The 18,511-nt window shown below is 34.8% G+C and overlaps 1 protein-coding gene across 15 annotated transcripts in view; it reads left to right on the plus strand.

Moving 5' to 3' along the window:
• The first annotated feature begins 1,178 nt into the window (after positions 1-1,178).
• Positions 1,179-18,511, plus strand: part of LOC127839312 (required for meiotic nuclear division protein 1 homolog) — a 41,653-nt gene continuing 24,320 nt past the window's right edge. For 2 of the 15 annotated variants that reach the window (XR_008030304.1, XM_052367615.1), the window contains exons 1-5: positions 1,417-1,490; positions 13,313-13,822; positions 14,759-14,876; positions 17,481-17,565; positions 18,095-18,134. Coding sequence is in view for 14 of the 15 variants with exons in the window: in XM_052367615.1 (XP_052223575.1) it covers positions 13,313-13,822; positions 14,759-14,876; positions 17,481-17,565; positions 18,095-18,134 (753 nt within the window). In the remaining variant the exon portion in view is untranslated. Of the gene's footprint in view, positions 1,285-1,416; positions 1,506-2,574; positions 3,085-4,020; positions 4,139-6,744; positions 6,830-7,358; positions 7,399-12,127; positions 12,244-13,312; positions 13,823-14,758; positions 14,877-17,480; positions 17,566-18,094; positions 18,135-18,511 lie in introns of those variants that run through there. The other 13 variants (XM_052367701.1, XM_052367675.1, XM_052367660.1 and 10 more) reach the window with 13 other exon arrangements.

The raw sequence follows: 18,511 nt of genomic DNA on the forward strand, positions 1-18,511 counted from the left end.
TTTGTGCTGAACACAGGGGCAATAAAACCACAGATCTATCAATAAACAAGATTATTGAGATATCTTTTATTGAACACCGCGATAAAAATGCTCAAACCACGGACTCTAGATTACACGGATAAGAAACATGGCAACATTCTCAGAATCATCACTGCTATATGTGTAATCACCTAACAATTCGTCTAAAAATAATGTATATATTTGAGTTGAAGACGATGTACTGTTGTATAAGTCTGAATAAACTATCTGTCTGCCTGTCTAAATCCAAGCCGCCATCGTCCCAGTGAAAAAAATCTGATTTTGAATAGTTGGACATGATGCCCTGATGTCAAAATACGAAATGACCCGCGTAACACCGACCGTGATTTTCAACAATCTTTAATAAATTGATAATTTAAGGTAAAAAATATCATATAATTATACATAATTACTTCGTTGATAATAAACAGCAAACGATGAATGTTTTTGACACCCATTTTATTTCAAGTATGCATGCAAAGCCGAATAATATCGAGAGGGTCCGCTATATACGCTGTTTCATCATAAAATTAACACCCTTTCTGTGTTATAAACAAGAGCTGAAATCGTTAATTTATTAAGATTCATTTATAATAAGCTTTATTGATATGTTTCGTGAACAAAATACTACAATATATTCCATAAAAAAATATAATAAGATGGCAAAGGAAATTCAATGGCCGGTTTCTAAACAAAATCATAATCGCCAAGACCGTAGCATCAGTTCAGTGCGTTAGGAACGCGCGCTACATTTTCCCGTCTTCATTCCTTAATTAGTTTCGTTTTTAAACAAATTTTTTTTCTATCGTAAACAAAATTCTATTCTCCTAAGCAAGATGTAATTTTTAAAACTGAACTCCAAATATAAACGCTACAAATTGGTATTAAGAATGAACATGTCAACCGTAAATCTAGATTCTATAACTCCCAAACGGTATGATATTTGCAAAAGTTAAAGTTATAACTCGCCGGACTGTCGAAATCAGAAGAAAAACAGAAAGGTGCTTATTTACTTGATATATTTGATATATTCCCCTACGAGAAGACCCCCCCCCCCCCCCGCACCATCCCGCCCCCCCCCCGCAGTCCAAAATTCTTGCGTACGGCCCTGCTAGATTATAAGGAAGATCTTTGGTGGTATTAATGTGTCTTGATGGTAACATCCATATAACCGGTGTGTTAATCAATTACTATTGTACTGAATTTTCGTTATTTTGCTGAAAATATCAAATTCATTCAATATTGTTTAGAGATGTCATCAACTTGGTAAACATTATAAATAATATATTCACCTTAACTATACAAAACCCACGTACTAGCAATGAAAATGTGTATTTTTTTAACCGCCTGTCATTGCGTCAGATCTTTACTCGCTGCGTTTCGCAATCAACTGTGCACCTATGTTCGTACCCAAACGGTATCGTACATTTTAGTGTGATAAGACACGGTTTAACCATGAGGACTTATTTAACGTAAAGCATAAACTGGTATAGGAGCATACATTGAATATTATCGTGGTTTCTTTTTTCTTATCAATACTATTTGATGGGGTAACAAATTAAATTAAATGTATAATTACTTAACATTGTCTAACACCATGACTATGAACACAAGATCTATTTTTTATATGCGAAACTGTTTCGTTTATCTGCTTCCAAAAACTTGTTATCAAATTAAATAATATTAGCTTTTGCATTTAAGTAAATTGGATTAATCATTATTACAAAGCACATATTATAATTAATTTTAATGTAACATTAGGTTGTGAAAACAGTAAATCATGCCAATCGTACAAATGTATCGATATGTACCCGATAGATAAGTTCTTTGCGCAACTGGCTTTGCAACTGGCTGATAGTTATCAATATAAAATAGGCAGTGGCTAGTGGCTAGTGTGTTTAAAGCCTTTCCTTTAGGGACTGTCTAGCCGGTTAACGGCTGTTATAATAAATAAATATAATCAGTGCATTTATTTTAGCTACTAAGATAGTAAAATTCCAAAATTTCTACCCTAAACTAGCTTGTGTCTGTTAGATCCCTGGTTATAATATCACCTAGGAGTCTGTTAGATCCCTGGTTATATCACCTAGGAGTCTGTTAGATCCCTGGTTATATCATGTATCATTTAGGAGTCTGTTAGATCCCTGGTTATATCATGTAGGAGTCTGTTAGAATCATGTAGGAGTCTGTTAGAACCCTGGTTATATCATGTAGGAGTCTGTTAGATCCCTGGTTATATCACCTAGGAGTCTGTTAGATCCCTGGTTATATAATGTAGGAGTCTGTTAGATCCCTGGTAATATCATGTAGGGGTCTGTTAGATCCCTGGTTATATAACCTAGGAGTCTGTTAGATCCCTGGTTATATAATGTAGGAGTCTGTAAGATCCCTGGTTATATCAACAGTTGTCTGTTAGATTCCTTGACAAATGACTTAAGGTTAGATATACAGAAAATCACATTGTTCACAATAATAATAAATTATATGACCCATGACAATGTGATTGTGAGGGTCTTTATGAGCAAGCATACAATGATTTCTGAATTTCTTTTTCAGATGTCCAGGATTCTAATCATGAATATTCTGAACAAAAGGCTTTTGAGCAGTTGTATGCTTGGGTCAAAAGCACGTCCAGTTAATAGGGCGAATGCAGTTGGATCAAACTTCAACATACTAAATGGAGGCACAGGCTTCTTGACAAACTCTTTGAACATTTCTGCACTGACGTGTGTTGTGCATAGTAGGTGTTTATCTTTACATGTAAATAGGAAAGCTAATCAAAACACATGCACATTTTTAGAAAGGAAATCAGGCAACGTGCCCATAATGCAGACTCTGGGAAGAAAGTCATATATAAAATATGGACCCGTGTTATTGTGGGATCAGATAATGCAGACTCTGGGAAGAAAGTCATATATAAAATCTGGACCCGTGTTATTGTGGGATCAGATTAAAGTATGTTATTCTGTAATGTCATCAACGGCTACTAATCAAGATGTAGCCAAGAAAGTCCCAACCAAGCCTCTCATGAAAATAAAAACAAAAAAGAAAATTCGCCTAGTGGAGGTAATTTCTTGATCTTTTCACACATCAAACATTGAAATATTGCCATAAATTTTGTGTTGTTATTTACAACTGAAATTACTTTTCTCAACTTCAGAAACTTCTTCAAGTGCAACTAAGATTTATCTCTTAGAAGTACAACTTGATTTGTGTGACTGTGAAGCATTTAAATACTTTTTTTTGTTTTTGTCGACAACTGGTATTTTTAACCAGGTTTTCCGAAGGCAAAAACTGGTTATTAGATTGGCGAATGTCGGTGGGCGGGCGTGCTGGCAGGCGGGATGGCGAAACAAGATTGTCTGGGCCATAACTTTGTCTGTTATCGTGAGATTTTAAAATCATTTGGCACATTTGTTCACCATCATTAGACGGTGTGTCGCGCGAAAGAATTACGTCGATATCATCAAGGTCACACTTTGAGTTCAAAGGTCAAAAATGGCCATAAATTAGCTTGTCCGGGCCACAACTATGTCATTCATTGTGAGATTTTAAAATCATTTGGCACATTTGTTCACCATCATTAGACGGTGTGTCGCGCAAAAGAATTACGTCGATATCATCAAGGTCACACTTTGAGTTCAAAGGTCAAAAATGGCCATAAATTAGCTTGTCCGGGCCACAACTATGTCATTCATTGTGAGATTTTAAAATAATTTGGCACATTTGTTCACCATCATTGGAAGGTGTGTTGCACAAAATAATAACGTGAATATCTGCATGGTCACCACAACTAAAAATATAATTATTTATTTTGAAACAAAGGGGGTTAATTATTAACAATCAGTTCAGTTTGAGTAGTCTCCCTTTATCAGACTTTGTTTCAAATTGAGACAATTTTGTCCCTTGTTTAAAACTAAATTGCAGATGACATTATAACCTGAATGCTCCAAGGCTACCCTTGTTAGGGTATACAGTATATTTCGGATGTGTTTGTTGTAGGATGCGTTGCAGTACAATCGAGTGGCAACATATCCTGTGGGTCAGGAGCTCAACCTAGAGTCACTGGCCAAAGAGATTGTCAGTCAAGACACTTACAAGATTGTGGACATGCCAACAGGTCTGTGGTAACAACAAAGCTGGCAAAAAACTGTATAGTATCCTGTTACAGCTGTAAAAAAAAAATTGCTCTATATTTTACTGGCTGTTCCTTTTTATTGGGGAAAACAAGCGTGATGGACCATGAAATTAAGAAAAAATAAATATTATCAAGATGATTAGAAATAACAGCATACCAATTGCTTATAATTGCATGTTTAATTGCATTCTTAAGTTTACATTATATAAAGTGCCAGAGAATTGAATTGCTGTTTAGTCAACCCATTTAACCAGTTATTGAGTTTGTTAGAATATTTTTTGGGAAATTATGGTCAAAATTTTTATGCCCCCAGTAGGAGGGCATATACTGATCGGACTGTCCGTCCGTCTTTCCTTCATACTTTGCGTTTAGGTTTCAAAAATTGCTCATAAACTATGTCCCTTGAGATGTAACCTTCATATTTGGTATGCATGTGTATATGGATAAGGCCTTTCCATACGCACAAAAATTTTGACCCCCGTGACCTTGACGTTGAACTTAGGGTCCGCGTTAAGGTTTTAAAATCTGTGTTTAGGTTTCGAAAAATGCTCATAACTTCTATGTCCTTTGAGATATACCTTCATATTTGGTATGCATGTGTATGTGGACAAGGCCTTTCCATACACACACACATTTTGACCCCTGTGACCTTGACCTTGAACTTAGGGTCCGTGTTTAGGTTTTGAAATCTGCGTTGAAATCAAGCATTTATAGGGGGCATAAGTCATCCTATTGTGACAGCTCTTGTTTGCTTTTTTTTTTTTACTTTTTGCCATTGGGAAACGTACTTTTTTTACTTCTTGCAATTTGAAAACAGCCTGCAAGGGGCTGTAATTTTGAGCAAAAAAAACACACTGTTTAGGTCTGTGCAAAATTGCTCGTCCTTCAATTTGACAAAAAAATACATTATGACTGGCAGTTTTCTGAAAATGTTGGTCTGAGTGACCAACAAAATATCACTTACCATTTTTAAAAAGTATATTTTTTTATCAGGCTGCAGGGAAGGGGCACTTGTCCTCCAATATGGGAAAAATAGCAAGTGAAAACTAAGTTTGGGTATAAAAAGGGGTAATTAATTTTATAATTTAATGCTTAATTCTTATTTTGGGGCAAACTGCATGCTTAAAAAAATGCGTAAGGTTATGTACTCTGTCATTGGCTACAACTACCGGTATGTTGTAAAAAATGTGCTTGTTAAAACACTGATAGTGTATGTCAGTTTACAATTAGCAAGTTCAATGCAAACACATTTGCAGACAGATTTGATTACCTGCATTAGTTTACTTTCACATTTGCCCACTTTTAAAAAGTTTGTACATGTAGCACTCTATCTTAGTTTTAATTAGCCTGTCTATTGACTATCATAAAATGTGAGAGAACACTGCCTGATGTGCGCACTTTGCGTTTCATGATTTACACATGTAAATATCCTGTCTGAGTTTGACAACACATACAATAAATCACACATTTCACAATGTGGCATCAATTGCTTCTTAATTTTTGAAGATGGGCATGTGTTTGTGTTTATTTAATTATTAAACACATTTTTTTCTTTTAACCAAAATTTATTTGAAATATGTAAGTAGCTTGTGTTTATTGTACAAAATGCATCCATACATGCCATACGTCCCGATCTCGGCGGGACAGTCCCGCTTTTGGGCCCTTTGTCCCGCCGTCCCGCTATGAGACGATTTGTCCCGACATTCGTAAAAAAACGATGTAAGTTCTATAGTCTAAGTAATATAATGAGTATTGTTGTCGTAATGTTTTAGATTTTGTACTCTAAAAAGATGAATATTATCCTCGTTGTTTGCTATTGTCTTATTTTATAAAACCGTTATTATGTTTTGTTATGTTATGAGTATTTGTTAGTACTATACTGACTACAGTAAAGGTGGAATGATAAATCGTTTTAGGTGTCCTGCTTTTGGGTCAAATGTCCCGACAATTTGTTATGGAATGTCCCGCTTTGGACCTAAAAAAATATGGCATGTATGACAAAATGCAGTGAAGTAATATATAGCTCTTGGGTCGTTATGCCTTCTGTTCAAATGTCCCGGAAATAAATATCTTTAATTTGATTTACGCTTAGAAAAAGTAAACAATCAAATGTAACAGTTACACTGTGTTTAGGTTTTTTTGAGACAGTTTTTTCGTTCAAACTGGCATGTTTTCTGAAAATGCTGTTTCATCAGACTCAGACTGGCCTTTTATTGCCAGTTATGAAAGAATCCATTAATTTAGAGTCTCTATTGCCTTTTATTGCCAGTTATGAAAGAATCCATTAATTTAGAGTCTCTATTGCCTTTTATTGCCAGTTATGAAAGAATCCATTAGTTTAGAGTCTCTATTTTAGTATAGGGACAAAAGAGGGGGATCTAGTTAGGGTTGTTTTTATATTGGTTGATATCAAGAGTAATACAATCATGCTCATGTATAGTTATCGACATCTAAACTGTTTAAAAAGAAGCCATCGATGGAAGATACTTAATCAGATCCAAGGTTTGTCCTTAAATGATTTAGAAAACTTAGAAATTAACAGTTTATCTGACATGTTTAAATCATCATCCTTGTTTGTTCTGTTCCAGATTTGCAAGGAAATCTTCAAGATGTTATTATGACAACTGCAAAGTACAAGTTTGAAGGCCAAATAAGAGATGCTTTTTTCTTCAGGTTTAGAATCTTTATTAGAAAAATGTTGTTTTTTTGTTATATTGATGAGTTATTACAAAGTCATATTGAGCTCTATAGTATGATTTTGTAAGCTTTTAAATCGCTGTTGTAGTTACATCAATTGCAAACTCATTTTCAAGGATGACTTGAGGCATTTCATTACAACTTGAAAATTTCTTAACCATATTTTACTGCACCCATTTTCAAAAGTATATTAATCTAGTTGCAAATGTATCAATTTTGTTAGCCTTTCAAAATGGGCTTTCCATGCAGTAACTTTGATTTTTATATAAGAGTGTCAATCAAGTACTTTCAAACACAAATACAATTTGACAGAGAAAACATTTATTACATGAATCGGGAGGTACCCTATTTGTCTTGCGTTCATACCTACTTATGAACACTAAAATAAATGTCCAAACATATTTTTTAATCTTGTAAATATTGGATGACAGATATACAGGTATGGCCTTAAATTGTATTTTTGTGCACTTTAAAGTTATAATTTTATTATGAATATTTGTTTCAGAGATGGAACAGTTTCTTTATGGACAATGTCAGAATCTGAGGTTAGTTGAGTAACAATTAGTAAAATAAGCACACCAATGTAAGGACGGTTGCACCATAATCTGGTGGTATCATGTGTGAATTTCAAGCCAGGTATTCACATTACTGTTTAGTGATTTTTTCACAGATTTTGGCATGTATTGAAGTTTGTCAGTAAATGCTTTATTATGCTCCCCTTCGAAGAAGAGAGGGTATATGGTACGACTTTAATTATCGCTCCGCAATTCCTTTGAAGCCGGAGCCTTGTGGTTGCTATTACGTAAAGAATTGACCTCTAACTGAAGTAAGCAAAGGAAACGCAGCACCCAATTCACCCATTCCTTCTATGTGCGAAGGCAGATTGAATTTTACTAATGTATGGTTTGCCTATTATAACACACGTTATAATGCGGTAAATATGCGACTAACAAGTAAAAAACACTATAATTAAACTTTTGTTTTGAATTAAGTTATTTAGAAACCAAAATTCCAAACCTTATTTCAAAACAGCAAGACTACATTTTTTAGAGAATATTCTTGTTATATTTAAATGTTTTTTTTAACAGTTTCAGCGATAATGAAACATTTTTTTATGATGTCTATCGTATCCCTGTAATAATTGTTGAACTCGTGGTCAACGTATTATTAATTGAGACCTGTGAATATAAACAAACGTAACCTTATACTAGTGCGTTATTCTCACCCGGACTCCCCTTTGTTTATCGCCAGCCGCAGAGTTATGAATGAGCTGAGCGAAAATACTACGTCACGCAGACGCAGCAGAAAGTGGACTATTTTAATCATTCATAAACAATCTCCTTCGCGACACGTACAATACGATCATTGTTTATTGATTCTTTTCTATAAAACACCGTTCAAAAGTATTGAATGTAACACGATATTAATATAATGTTTCCATTTGTGAAATCACATAATTGGAGAACTCAAACCTCTTGCATAAATTATACAACTCTTTCTTGCGCGATCACGCAAGCGGGTATTTGGTTAATCATACCTAGGCCGTATCGACCTGAATTTCACATCAAGCACTTTAGACGGTCGCTAAAGCGACCATCTAAAAACCGACCGCCCAGCAATATCGTCTGCAGACAGCTCTATATGGCAGCGTGGAGGTAACGGATTATTCTGTAAATTTCCTCGCACAGGTGCTGATTGTTTGATAAAAAACGACCATATGGTGTTTATAATAGCAGCCATTGTGAAATTGGGGCCGACTGTACCACAGTTCACCAGAGAGGGATCTTGTTCAATACATGAAGACCGAAAATATAAAAAAAAACACTTAACACGCGTCGATAACGTAAACATCAAGGACATTCCAATTATGTCTATCACTTAAAAATTTACAGGCATTATAACCAGTTTAATATCTGAAAGAGTTGCGAGCAAACCCTCAGGAAAACGGTTATTATAGTGCAATTTTAAGTCCAAGGCCCATTACTTCGCCAAATATCAATGGACTGGAACGAATTTCACACTTTATCTTTAGGTCATATAGGTACACTCGCATACAAAACATCAATGTAGCGGATCCGTGGTCTAGTGGTAACACACTGGCTTCACAATCCAGAGATCGCTGGTTCGATCCCCCGCTGCACCTAACCTACTAACTCGTCTTTCGCATGAGACGTTAAACCGAGGTGCAGTGTACTAGGTGCTATACACCGGGCACTAAAAGACCCAGGGTCACCTCTGGAACGGGGTGTCTCCTGTATCTTGCACTATCCCCCGTAACCAACTAACACGTCTTTCTGGGGGCGATGGCCATATGGGAGACAATCCCGGTGCACTCGATAAAAAAGAAAAACAACAACCAAACATCAGCTCAATATCTGATACATTTCCGTAAAAAAACTACGGAAAACGGTTATAATAGAAAAAGTTTTAAGGTCCAATCTTATGTCACAGTTGCTTAAAATGTTGATGGTTTATCTGTTTTGATGGTGGTGAAAGTATACTGTGTTGTAAATGATCAAGATTTTATTAGGAATTAACTTTGAAACTTTAGAGGTGACTTAAATCACGGACTCTAGATTACACGGATAAGAAACGGGACCGTTAAGCCAAATATCTTGTTGTGTCTAAGTCACGTGACCGTGTCGTAACTATCGATCTTTTATCGAAGCGCCGAGATTATACATTTGATGTACCCACTCACGTCTTTTGTTAAATTATAATTTCATTTCTAGGCCGATTTTGACAAATTATATATCATTAGAAAGCTTACGTAACGTAGTTTTCAGATATGTAAATATATATTAAGTTTTCTTCTGATTTCGGCAGCACGGCGAGTTATTACTTAAACTTTTGCAAATATCATACCGTTTTGGAGTTTTAGAATCTAGATTTACGGTTGACATGTTCGTACTTTATACCGATTTGTAGCGTTTATATTTGGAGTTCAGTTTAAAAAATAACATCTTGCTTAGGAGAATAGAATTCTGTATATGATAGAAAAAAAATGGTTTAAAAATGAAAGCAAGTAAGGAATGAAGGCGGAAAAAAGTAGTGCGCGGTCCTAACGAACCGAACTGATGCTAGGGTCTTGGCGATTATGCTTTTGTTTAGATACCGGCCATTGAATTTCCTTTGCCATGATTATATTATATTTTTTTTATGGAATATATTGAAATATTCTGTTCACGAAACATATCAATAAAGCTTATTATAAATGAATCTTAATAAATTAACGATTTCAGCTCTTGATTATAACACAGAAAGGGTGTTAATTTTATGATGAAACAGCGTATATAGCGGACCCTCTTGATATTTTTCGGCTTTGCATATTTCAAATATAATGGGTGTCAAAACATTCATCGTTTGTTGTTTATTATCAAAAAGGTAATTATGTAAAATTATATGAAAGGTTATTAACCATAAATTATCAATTAATTAAAATTATTTAAAGATTCTTGAAAATCACGGTCAACTGTCTATGCATGTATATTGAAATATCTTTATAAGTTATCAGAGTTATAAATATAAAGAATTCTAAATTATAACTCTGTATTATTTTTATTATTCGGAAAGATTATTTAACCCCGTTGTGGTCAAATGAGAATGCTGTTTTTAATCATGTTGTTCCGTACACTACCATACACTCTTATAGGACTACGAAATGACGGAGTTTTTACCGGTACCCGCTAAATACGTTAAATGTTAAGTATTAGATTTGATAAATGTTTAAAATGTGCATGTATAGGTATTAAGCTCTTATAATTATTATGATTAAGCTGGCTAACAGCTATACAGTATGTAGTTTATGGCAATCTGTATGGGCAGATGACTATAAATGTTTTCAATGAGCTACATATCTTATAAACGCAAAATTGAGTATTTGGCGTTACATTACTCCAAGAAATGACCACTAATACCACGAGAAGACATGGAGGTATCATAAAAAGTGTAAACTGACCAGACATTGCCACCTGTGGTTAGGGACCAATATACAAGTATAGGTCCCTGCTGTGGCGTATGACACCATAGTGTTATTTAGTATTGGTCGGCACAGTATCTGATCATAACGAGATAATTGGTTTGTGCTGAACACAGGGGCAATAAAACCACAGATCTATCAATAAACAAGATTATTGAGATATCTTTTATTGAACACCGCGATAAAAATGCTCAAACCACGGACTCTAGATTACACGGATAAGAAACATGGCAACATTCTCAGAATCATCACTGCTATATGTGTAATCACCTAACAATTCGTCTAAAAATAATGTATATATTTGAGTTGAAGACGATGTACTGTTGTATAAGTCTGAATAAACTATCTGTCTGCCTGTCTAAATCCAAGCCGCCATCGTCCCAGTGAAAAAAATCTGATTTTGAATAGTTGGACATGATGCCCTGATGTCAAAATACGAAATGACCCGCGTAACACCGACCGTGATTTTCAACAATCTTTAATAAATTGATAATTTAAGGTAAAAAATATCATATAATTATACATAATTACTTCGTTGATAATAAACAGCAAACGATGAATGTTTTTGACACCCATTTTATTTCAAGTATGCATGCAAAGCCGAATAATATCGAGAGGGTCCGCTATATACGCTGTTTCATCATAAAATTAACACCCTTTCTGTGTTATAAACAAGAGCTGAAATCGTTAATTTATTAAGATTCATTTATAATAAGCTTTATTGATATGTTTCGTGAACAAAATACTACAATATATTCCATAAAAAAATATAATAAGATGGCAAAGGAAATTCAATGGCCGGTTTCTAAACAAAATCATAATCGCCAAGACCGTAGCATCAGTTCAGTGCGTTAGGAACGCGCGCTACATTTTCCCGTCTTCATTCCTTAATTAGTTTCGTTTTTAAACAAATTTTTTTTCTATCGTAAACAAAATTCTATTCTCCTAAGCAAGATGTAATTTTTAAAACTGAACTCCAAATATAAACGCTACAAATTGGTATTAAGAATGAACATGTCAACCGTAAATCTAGATTCTATAACTCCCAAACGGTATGATATTTGCAAAAGTTAAAGTTATAACTCGCCGGACTGTCGAAATCAGAAGAAAAACAGAAAGGTGCTTATTTACTTGATATATTTGATATATTCCCCTACGAGAAGACCCCCCCCCCCGCACCATCCCGCCCCCCCCCCCCCGCAGTCCAAAATTCTTGCGTACGGCCCTGCTAGATTATAAGGAAGATCTTTGGTGGTATTAATGTGTCTTGATGGTAACATCCATATAACCGGTGTGTTAATCAATTACTATTGTACTGAATTTTCGTTATTTTGCATTATTGTATCGTACATTTTAGTGTGATAAGACACGGTTTAACCATGAGGACTTATTTAACGTAAAGCATAAACTGGTATAGGAGCATACATTGAATATTATCGTGGTTTCTTTTTTCTTATCAATACTATTTGATGGGGTAACAAATTAAATTAAATGTATAATTACTTAACATTGTCTAACACCATGACTATGAACACAAGATCTATTTTTTATATGCGAAACTGTTTCGTTTATCTGCTTCCAAAAACTTGTTATCAAATTAAATAATATTAGCTTTTGCATTTAAGTAAATTGGATTAATCATTATTACAAAGCACATATTATAATTAATTTTAATGTAACATTAGGTTGTGAAAACAGTAAATCATGCCAATCGTACAAATGTATCGATATGTACCCGATAGATAAGTTCTTTGCGCAACTGGCTTTGCAACTGGCTGATAGTTATCAATATAAAATAGGCAGTGGCTAGTGGCTAGTGTGTTTAAAGCCTTTCCTTTAGGGACTGTCTAGCCGGTTAACGGCTGTTATAATAAATAAATATAATCAGTGCATTTATTTTAGCTACTAAGATAGTAAAATTCCAAAATTTCTACCCTAAACTAGCTTGTGTCTGTTAGATCCCTGGTTATAATATCACCTAGGAGTCTGTTAGATCCCTGGTTATATCACCTAGGAGTCTGTTAGATCCCTGGTTATATCATGTATCATTTAGGAGTCTGTTAGATCCCTGGTTATATCATGTAGGAGTCTGTTAGAATCATGTAGGAGTCTGTTAGAACCCTGGTTATATCATGTAGGAGTCTGTTAGATCCCTGGTTATATCACCTAGGAGTCTGTTAGATCCCTGGTTATATAATGTAGGAGTCTGTTAGATCCCTGGTAATATCATGTAGGGGTCTGTTAGATCCCTGGTTATATAACCTAGGAGTCTGTTAGATCCCTGGTTATATAATGTAGGAGTCTGTAAGATCCCTGGTTATATCAACAGTTGTCTGTTAGATTCCTTGACAAATGACTTAAGGTTAGATATACAGAAAATCACATTGTTCACAATAATAATAAATTATATGACCCATGACAATGTGATTGTGAGGGTCTTTATGAGCAAGCATACAATGATTTCTGAATTTCTTTTTCAGATGTCCAGGATTCTAATCATGAATATTCTGAACAAAAGGCTTTTGAGCAGTTGTATGCTTGGGTCAAAAGCACGTCCAGTTAATAGGGCGAATGCAGTTGGATCAAACTTCAACATACTAAATGGAGGCACAGGCTTCTTGACAAACTCTTTGAACATTTCTGCACTGACGTGTGTTGTGCATAGTAGGTGTTTATCTTTACATGTAAATAGGAAAGCTAATCAAAACACATGCACATTTTTAGAAAGGAAATCAGGCAACGTGCCCATAATGCAGACTCTGGGAAGAAAGTCATATATAAAATATGGACCCGTGTTATTGTGGGATCAGATAATGCAGACTCTGGGAAGAAAGTCATATATAAAATCTGGACCCGTGTTATTGTGGGATCAGATTAAAGTATGTTATTCTGTAATGTCATCAACGGCTACTAATCAAGATGTAGCCAAGAAAGTCCCAACCAAGCCTCTCATGAAAATAAAAACAAAAAAGAAAATTCGCCTAGTGGAGGTAATTTCTTGATCTTTTCACACATCAAACATTGAAATATTGCCATAAATTTTGTGTTGTTATTTACAACTGAAATTACTTTTCTCAACTTCAGAAACTTCTTCAAGTGCAACTAAGATTTATCTCTTAGAAGTACAACTTGATTTGTGTGACTGTGAAGCATTTAAATACTTTTTTTTGTTTTTGTCGACAACTGGTATTTTTAACCAGGTTTTCCGAAGGCAAAAACTGGTTATTAGATTGGCGAATGTCGGTGGGCGGGCGTGCTGGCAGGCGGGATGGCGAAACAAGATTGTCTGGGCCATAACTTTGTCTGTTATCGTGAGATTTTAAAATCATTTGGCACATTTGTTCACCATCATTAGACGGTGTGTCGCGCGAAAGAATTACGTCGATATCATCAAGGTCACACTTTGAGTTCAAAGGTCAAAAATGGCCATAAATTAGCTTGTCCGGGCCACAACTATGTCATTCATTGTGAGATTTTAAAATCATTTGGCACATTTGTTCACCATCATTAGACGGTGTGTCGCGCAAAAGAATTACGTCGATATCATCAAGGTCACACTTTGAGTTCAAAGGTCAAAAATGGCCATAAATTAGCTTGTCCGGGCCACAACTATGTCATTCATTGTGAGATTTTAAAATAATTTGGCACATTTGTTCACCATCATTGGAAGGTGTGTTGCACAAAATAATAACGTGAATATCTGCATGGTCACCACAACTAAAAATATAATTATTTATTTTGAAACAAAGGGGGTTAATTATTAACAATCAGTTCAGTTTGAGTAGTCTCCCTTTATCAGACTTTGTTTCAAATTGAGACAATTTTGTCCCTTGTTTAAAACTAAATTGCAGATGACATTATAACCTGAATGCTCCAAGGCTACCCTTGTTAGGGTATACAGTATATTTCGGATGTGTTTGTTGTAGGATGCGTTGCAGTACAATCGAGTGGCAACATATCCTGTGGGTCAGGAGCTCAACCTAGAGTCACTGGCCAAAGAGATTGTCAGTCAAGACACTTACAAGATTGTGGACATGCCAACAGGTCTGTGGTAACAACAAAGCTGGCAAAAAACTGTATAGTATCCTGTTACAGCTGTAAAAAAAAAATTGCTCTATATTTTACTGGCTGTTCCTTTTTATTGGGGAAAACAAGCGTGATGGACCATGAAATTAAGAAAAAATAAATATTATCAAGATGATTAGAAATAACAGCATACCAATTGCTTATAATTGCATGTTTAATTGCATTCTTAAGTTTACATTATATAAAGTGCCAGAGAATTGAATTGCTGTTTAGTCAACCCATTTAACCAGTTATTGAGTTTGTTAGAATATTTTTTGGGAAATTATGGTCAAAATTTTTATGCCCCCAGTAGGAGGGCATATACTGATCGGACTGTCCGTCCGTCTTTCCTTCATACTTTGCGTTTAGGTTTCAAAAATTGCTCATAAACTATGTCCCTTGAGATGTAACCTTCATATTTGGTATGCATGTGTATATGGATAAGGCCTTTCCATACGCACAAAAATTTTGACCCCCGTGACCTTGACGTTGAACTTAGGGTCCGCGTTAAGGTTTTAAAATCTGTGTTTAGGTTTCGAAAAATGCTCATAACTTCTATGTCCTTTGAGATATACCTTCATATTTGGTATGCATGTGTATGTGGACAAGGCCTTTCCATACACACACACATTTTGACCCCTGTGACCTTGACCTTGAACTTAGGGTCCGTGTTTAGGTTTTGAAATCTGCGTTGAAATCAAGCATTTATAGGGGGCATAAGTCATCCTATTGTGACAGCTCTTGTTTGCTTTTTTTTTTTACTTTTTGCCATTGGGAAACGTACTTTTTTTACTTCTTGCAATTTGAAAACAGCCTGCAAGGGGCTGTAATTTTGAGCAAAAAAACACACTGTTTAGGTCTGTGCAAAATTGCTCGTCCTTCAATTTGACAAAAAAAATACATTATGACTGGCAGTTTTCTGAAAATGTTGGTCTGAGTGACCAACAAAATATCACTTACCATTTTTAAAAAGTATATTTTTTATCAGGCTGCAGGGAAGGGGCACTTGTCCTCCAATATGGGAAAAATAGCAAGTGAAAACTAAGTTTGGGTATAAAAAGGGGTAATTAATTTTATAATTTAATGCTTAATTCTTATTTTGGGGCAAACTGCATGCTTAAAAAAATGCGTAAGGTTATGTACTCTGTCATTGGCTACAACTACCGGTATGTTGTAAAAAATGTGCTTGTTAAAACACTGATAGTGTATGTCAGTTTACAATTAGCAAGTTCAATGCAAACACATTTGCAGACAGATTTGATTACCTGCATTAGTTTACTTTCACATTTGCCCACTTTTAAAAAGTTTGTACATGTAGCACTCTATCTTAGTTTTAATTAGCCTGTCTATTGACTATCATAAAATGTGAGAGAACACTGCCTGATGTGCGCACTTTGCGTTTCATGATTTACACATGTAAATATCCTGTCTGAGTTTGACAACACATACAATAAATCACACATTTCACAATGTGGCATCAATTGCTTCTTAATTTTTGAAGATGGGCATGTGTTTGTGTTTATTTAATTATTAAACACATTTTTTTCTTTTAACCAAAATTTATTTGAAATATGTAAGTAGCTTGTGTTTATTGTACAAAATGCATCCATACATGCCATACGTCCCGATCTCGGCGGGACAGTCCCGCTTTTGGGCCCTTTGTCCCGCCGTCCCGCTATGAGACGATTTGTCCCGACATTCGTAAAAAAACGATGTAAGTTCTATAGTCTAAGTAATATAATGAGTATTGTTGTCGTAATGTTTTAGATTTTGTACTCTAAAAAGATGAATATTATCCTCGTTGTTTGCTATTGTCTTATTTTATAAAACCGTTATTATGTTTTGTTATGTTATGAGTATTTGTTAGTACTATACTGACTACAGTAAAGGTGGAATGATAAATCGTTTTAGGTGTCCTGCTTTTGGGTCAAATGTCCCGACAATTTGTTATGGAATGTCCCGCTTTGGACCTAAAAAAATATGGCATGTATGACAAAATGCAGTGAAGTAATATATAGCTCTTGGGTCGTTATGCCTTCTGTTCAAATGTCCCGGAAATAAATATCTTTAATTTGATTTACGCTTAGAAAAAGTAAACAATCAAATGTAACAGTTACACTGTGTTTAGGTTTTTTTGAGACAGTTTTTTCGTTCAAACTGGCATGTTTTCTGAAAATGCTGTTTCATCAGACTCAGACTGGCCTTTTATTGCCAGTTATGAAAGAATCCATTAATTTAGAGTCTCTATTGCCTTTTATTGCCAGTTATGAAAGAATCCATTAATTTAGAGTCTCTATTGCCTTTTATTGCCAGTTATGAAAGAATCCATTAGTTTAGAGTCTCTATTTTAGTATAGGGACAAAAGAGGGGGATCTAGTTAGGGTTGTTTTTATATTGGTTGATATCAAGAGTAATACAATCATGCTCATGTATAGTTATCGACATCTAAACTGTTTAAAAAGAAGCCATCGATGGAAGATACTTAATCAGATCCAAGGTTTGTCCTTAAATGATTTAGAAAACTTAGAAATTAACAGTTTATCTGACATGTTTAAATCATCATCCTTGTTTGTTCTGTTCCAGATTTGCAAGGAAATCTTCAAGATGTTATTATGACAACTGCAAAGTACAAGTTTGAAGGCCAAATAAGAGATGCTTTTTTCTTCAGGTTTAGAATCTTTATTAGAAAAATGTTGTTTTTTTGTTATATTGATGAGTTATTACAAAGTCATATTGAGCTCTATAGTATGATTTTGTAAGCTTTTAAATCGCTGTTGTAGTTACATCAATTGCAAACTCATTTTCAAGGATGACTTGAGGCATTTCATTACAACTTGAAAATTTCTTAACCATATTTTACTGCACCCATTTTCAAAAGTATATTAATCTAGTTGCAAATGTATCAATTTTGTTAGCCTTTCAAAATGGGCTTTCCATGCAGTAACTTTGATTTTTATATAAGAGTGTCAATCAAGTACTTTCAAACACAAATACAATTTGACAGAGAAAACATTTATTACATGAATCGGGAGGTACCCTATTTGTCTTGCGTTCATACCTACTTATGAACACTAAAATAAATGTCCAAACATATTTTTTAATCTTGTAAATATTGGATGACAGATATACAGGTATGGCCTTAAATTGTATTTTTGTGCACTTTAAAGTTATAATTTTATTATGAATATTTGTTTCAGAGATGGAACAGTTTCTTTATGGACAATGTCAGAATCTGAGGTTAGTTGAGTAACAATTAGTAAAATAAGCACACCAATGTAAGGACGGTTGCACCATAATCTGGTGGTATCATGTGTGAATTTCAAGCCAGGTATTCACATTACTGTTTAGTGATTTTTTCACAGATTTTGGCATGTATTGAAGTTTGTCAGTAAATGCTTTATTATGCTCCCCTTCGAAGAAGAGAGGGTATATGGTTTTGCACATGTCCGTCGGTTTGTCCACCGAATGGTTTCCGGATTATAACTCAAGAACACTTACGCCTAGGATCATGAAACTCCATAGGTACATTGATCATGACTCGCAGATGACCCCTATTGATTTTCAGGTCACTAGGTCAAAGGTCAAGGTCACGGTGACTAGAACCAGTAAACCTG

This window comes from Dreissena polymorpha, chromosome 1, assembly GCF_020536995.1.
Source record: "Dreissena polymorpha isolate Duluth1 chromosome 1, UMN_Dpol_1.0, whole genome shotgun sequence".
NCBI lineage: Eukaryota > Metazoa > Mollusca > Bivalvia > Myida > Dreissenidae > Dreissena > Dreissena polymorpha.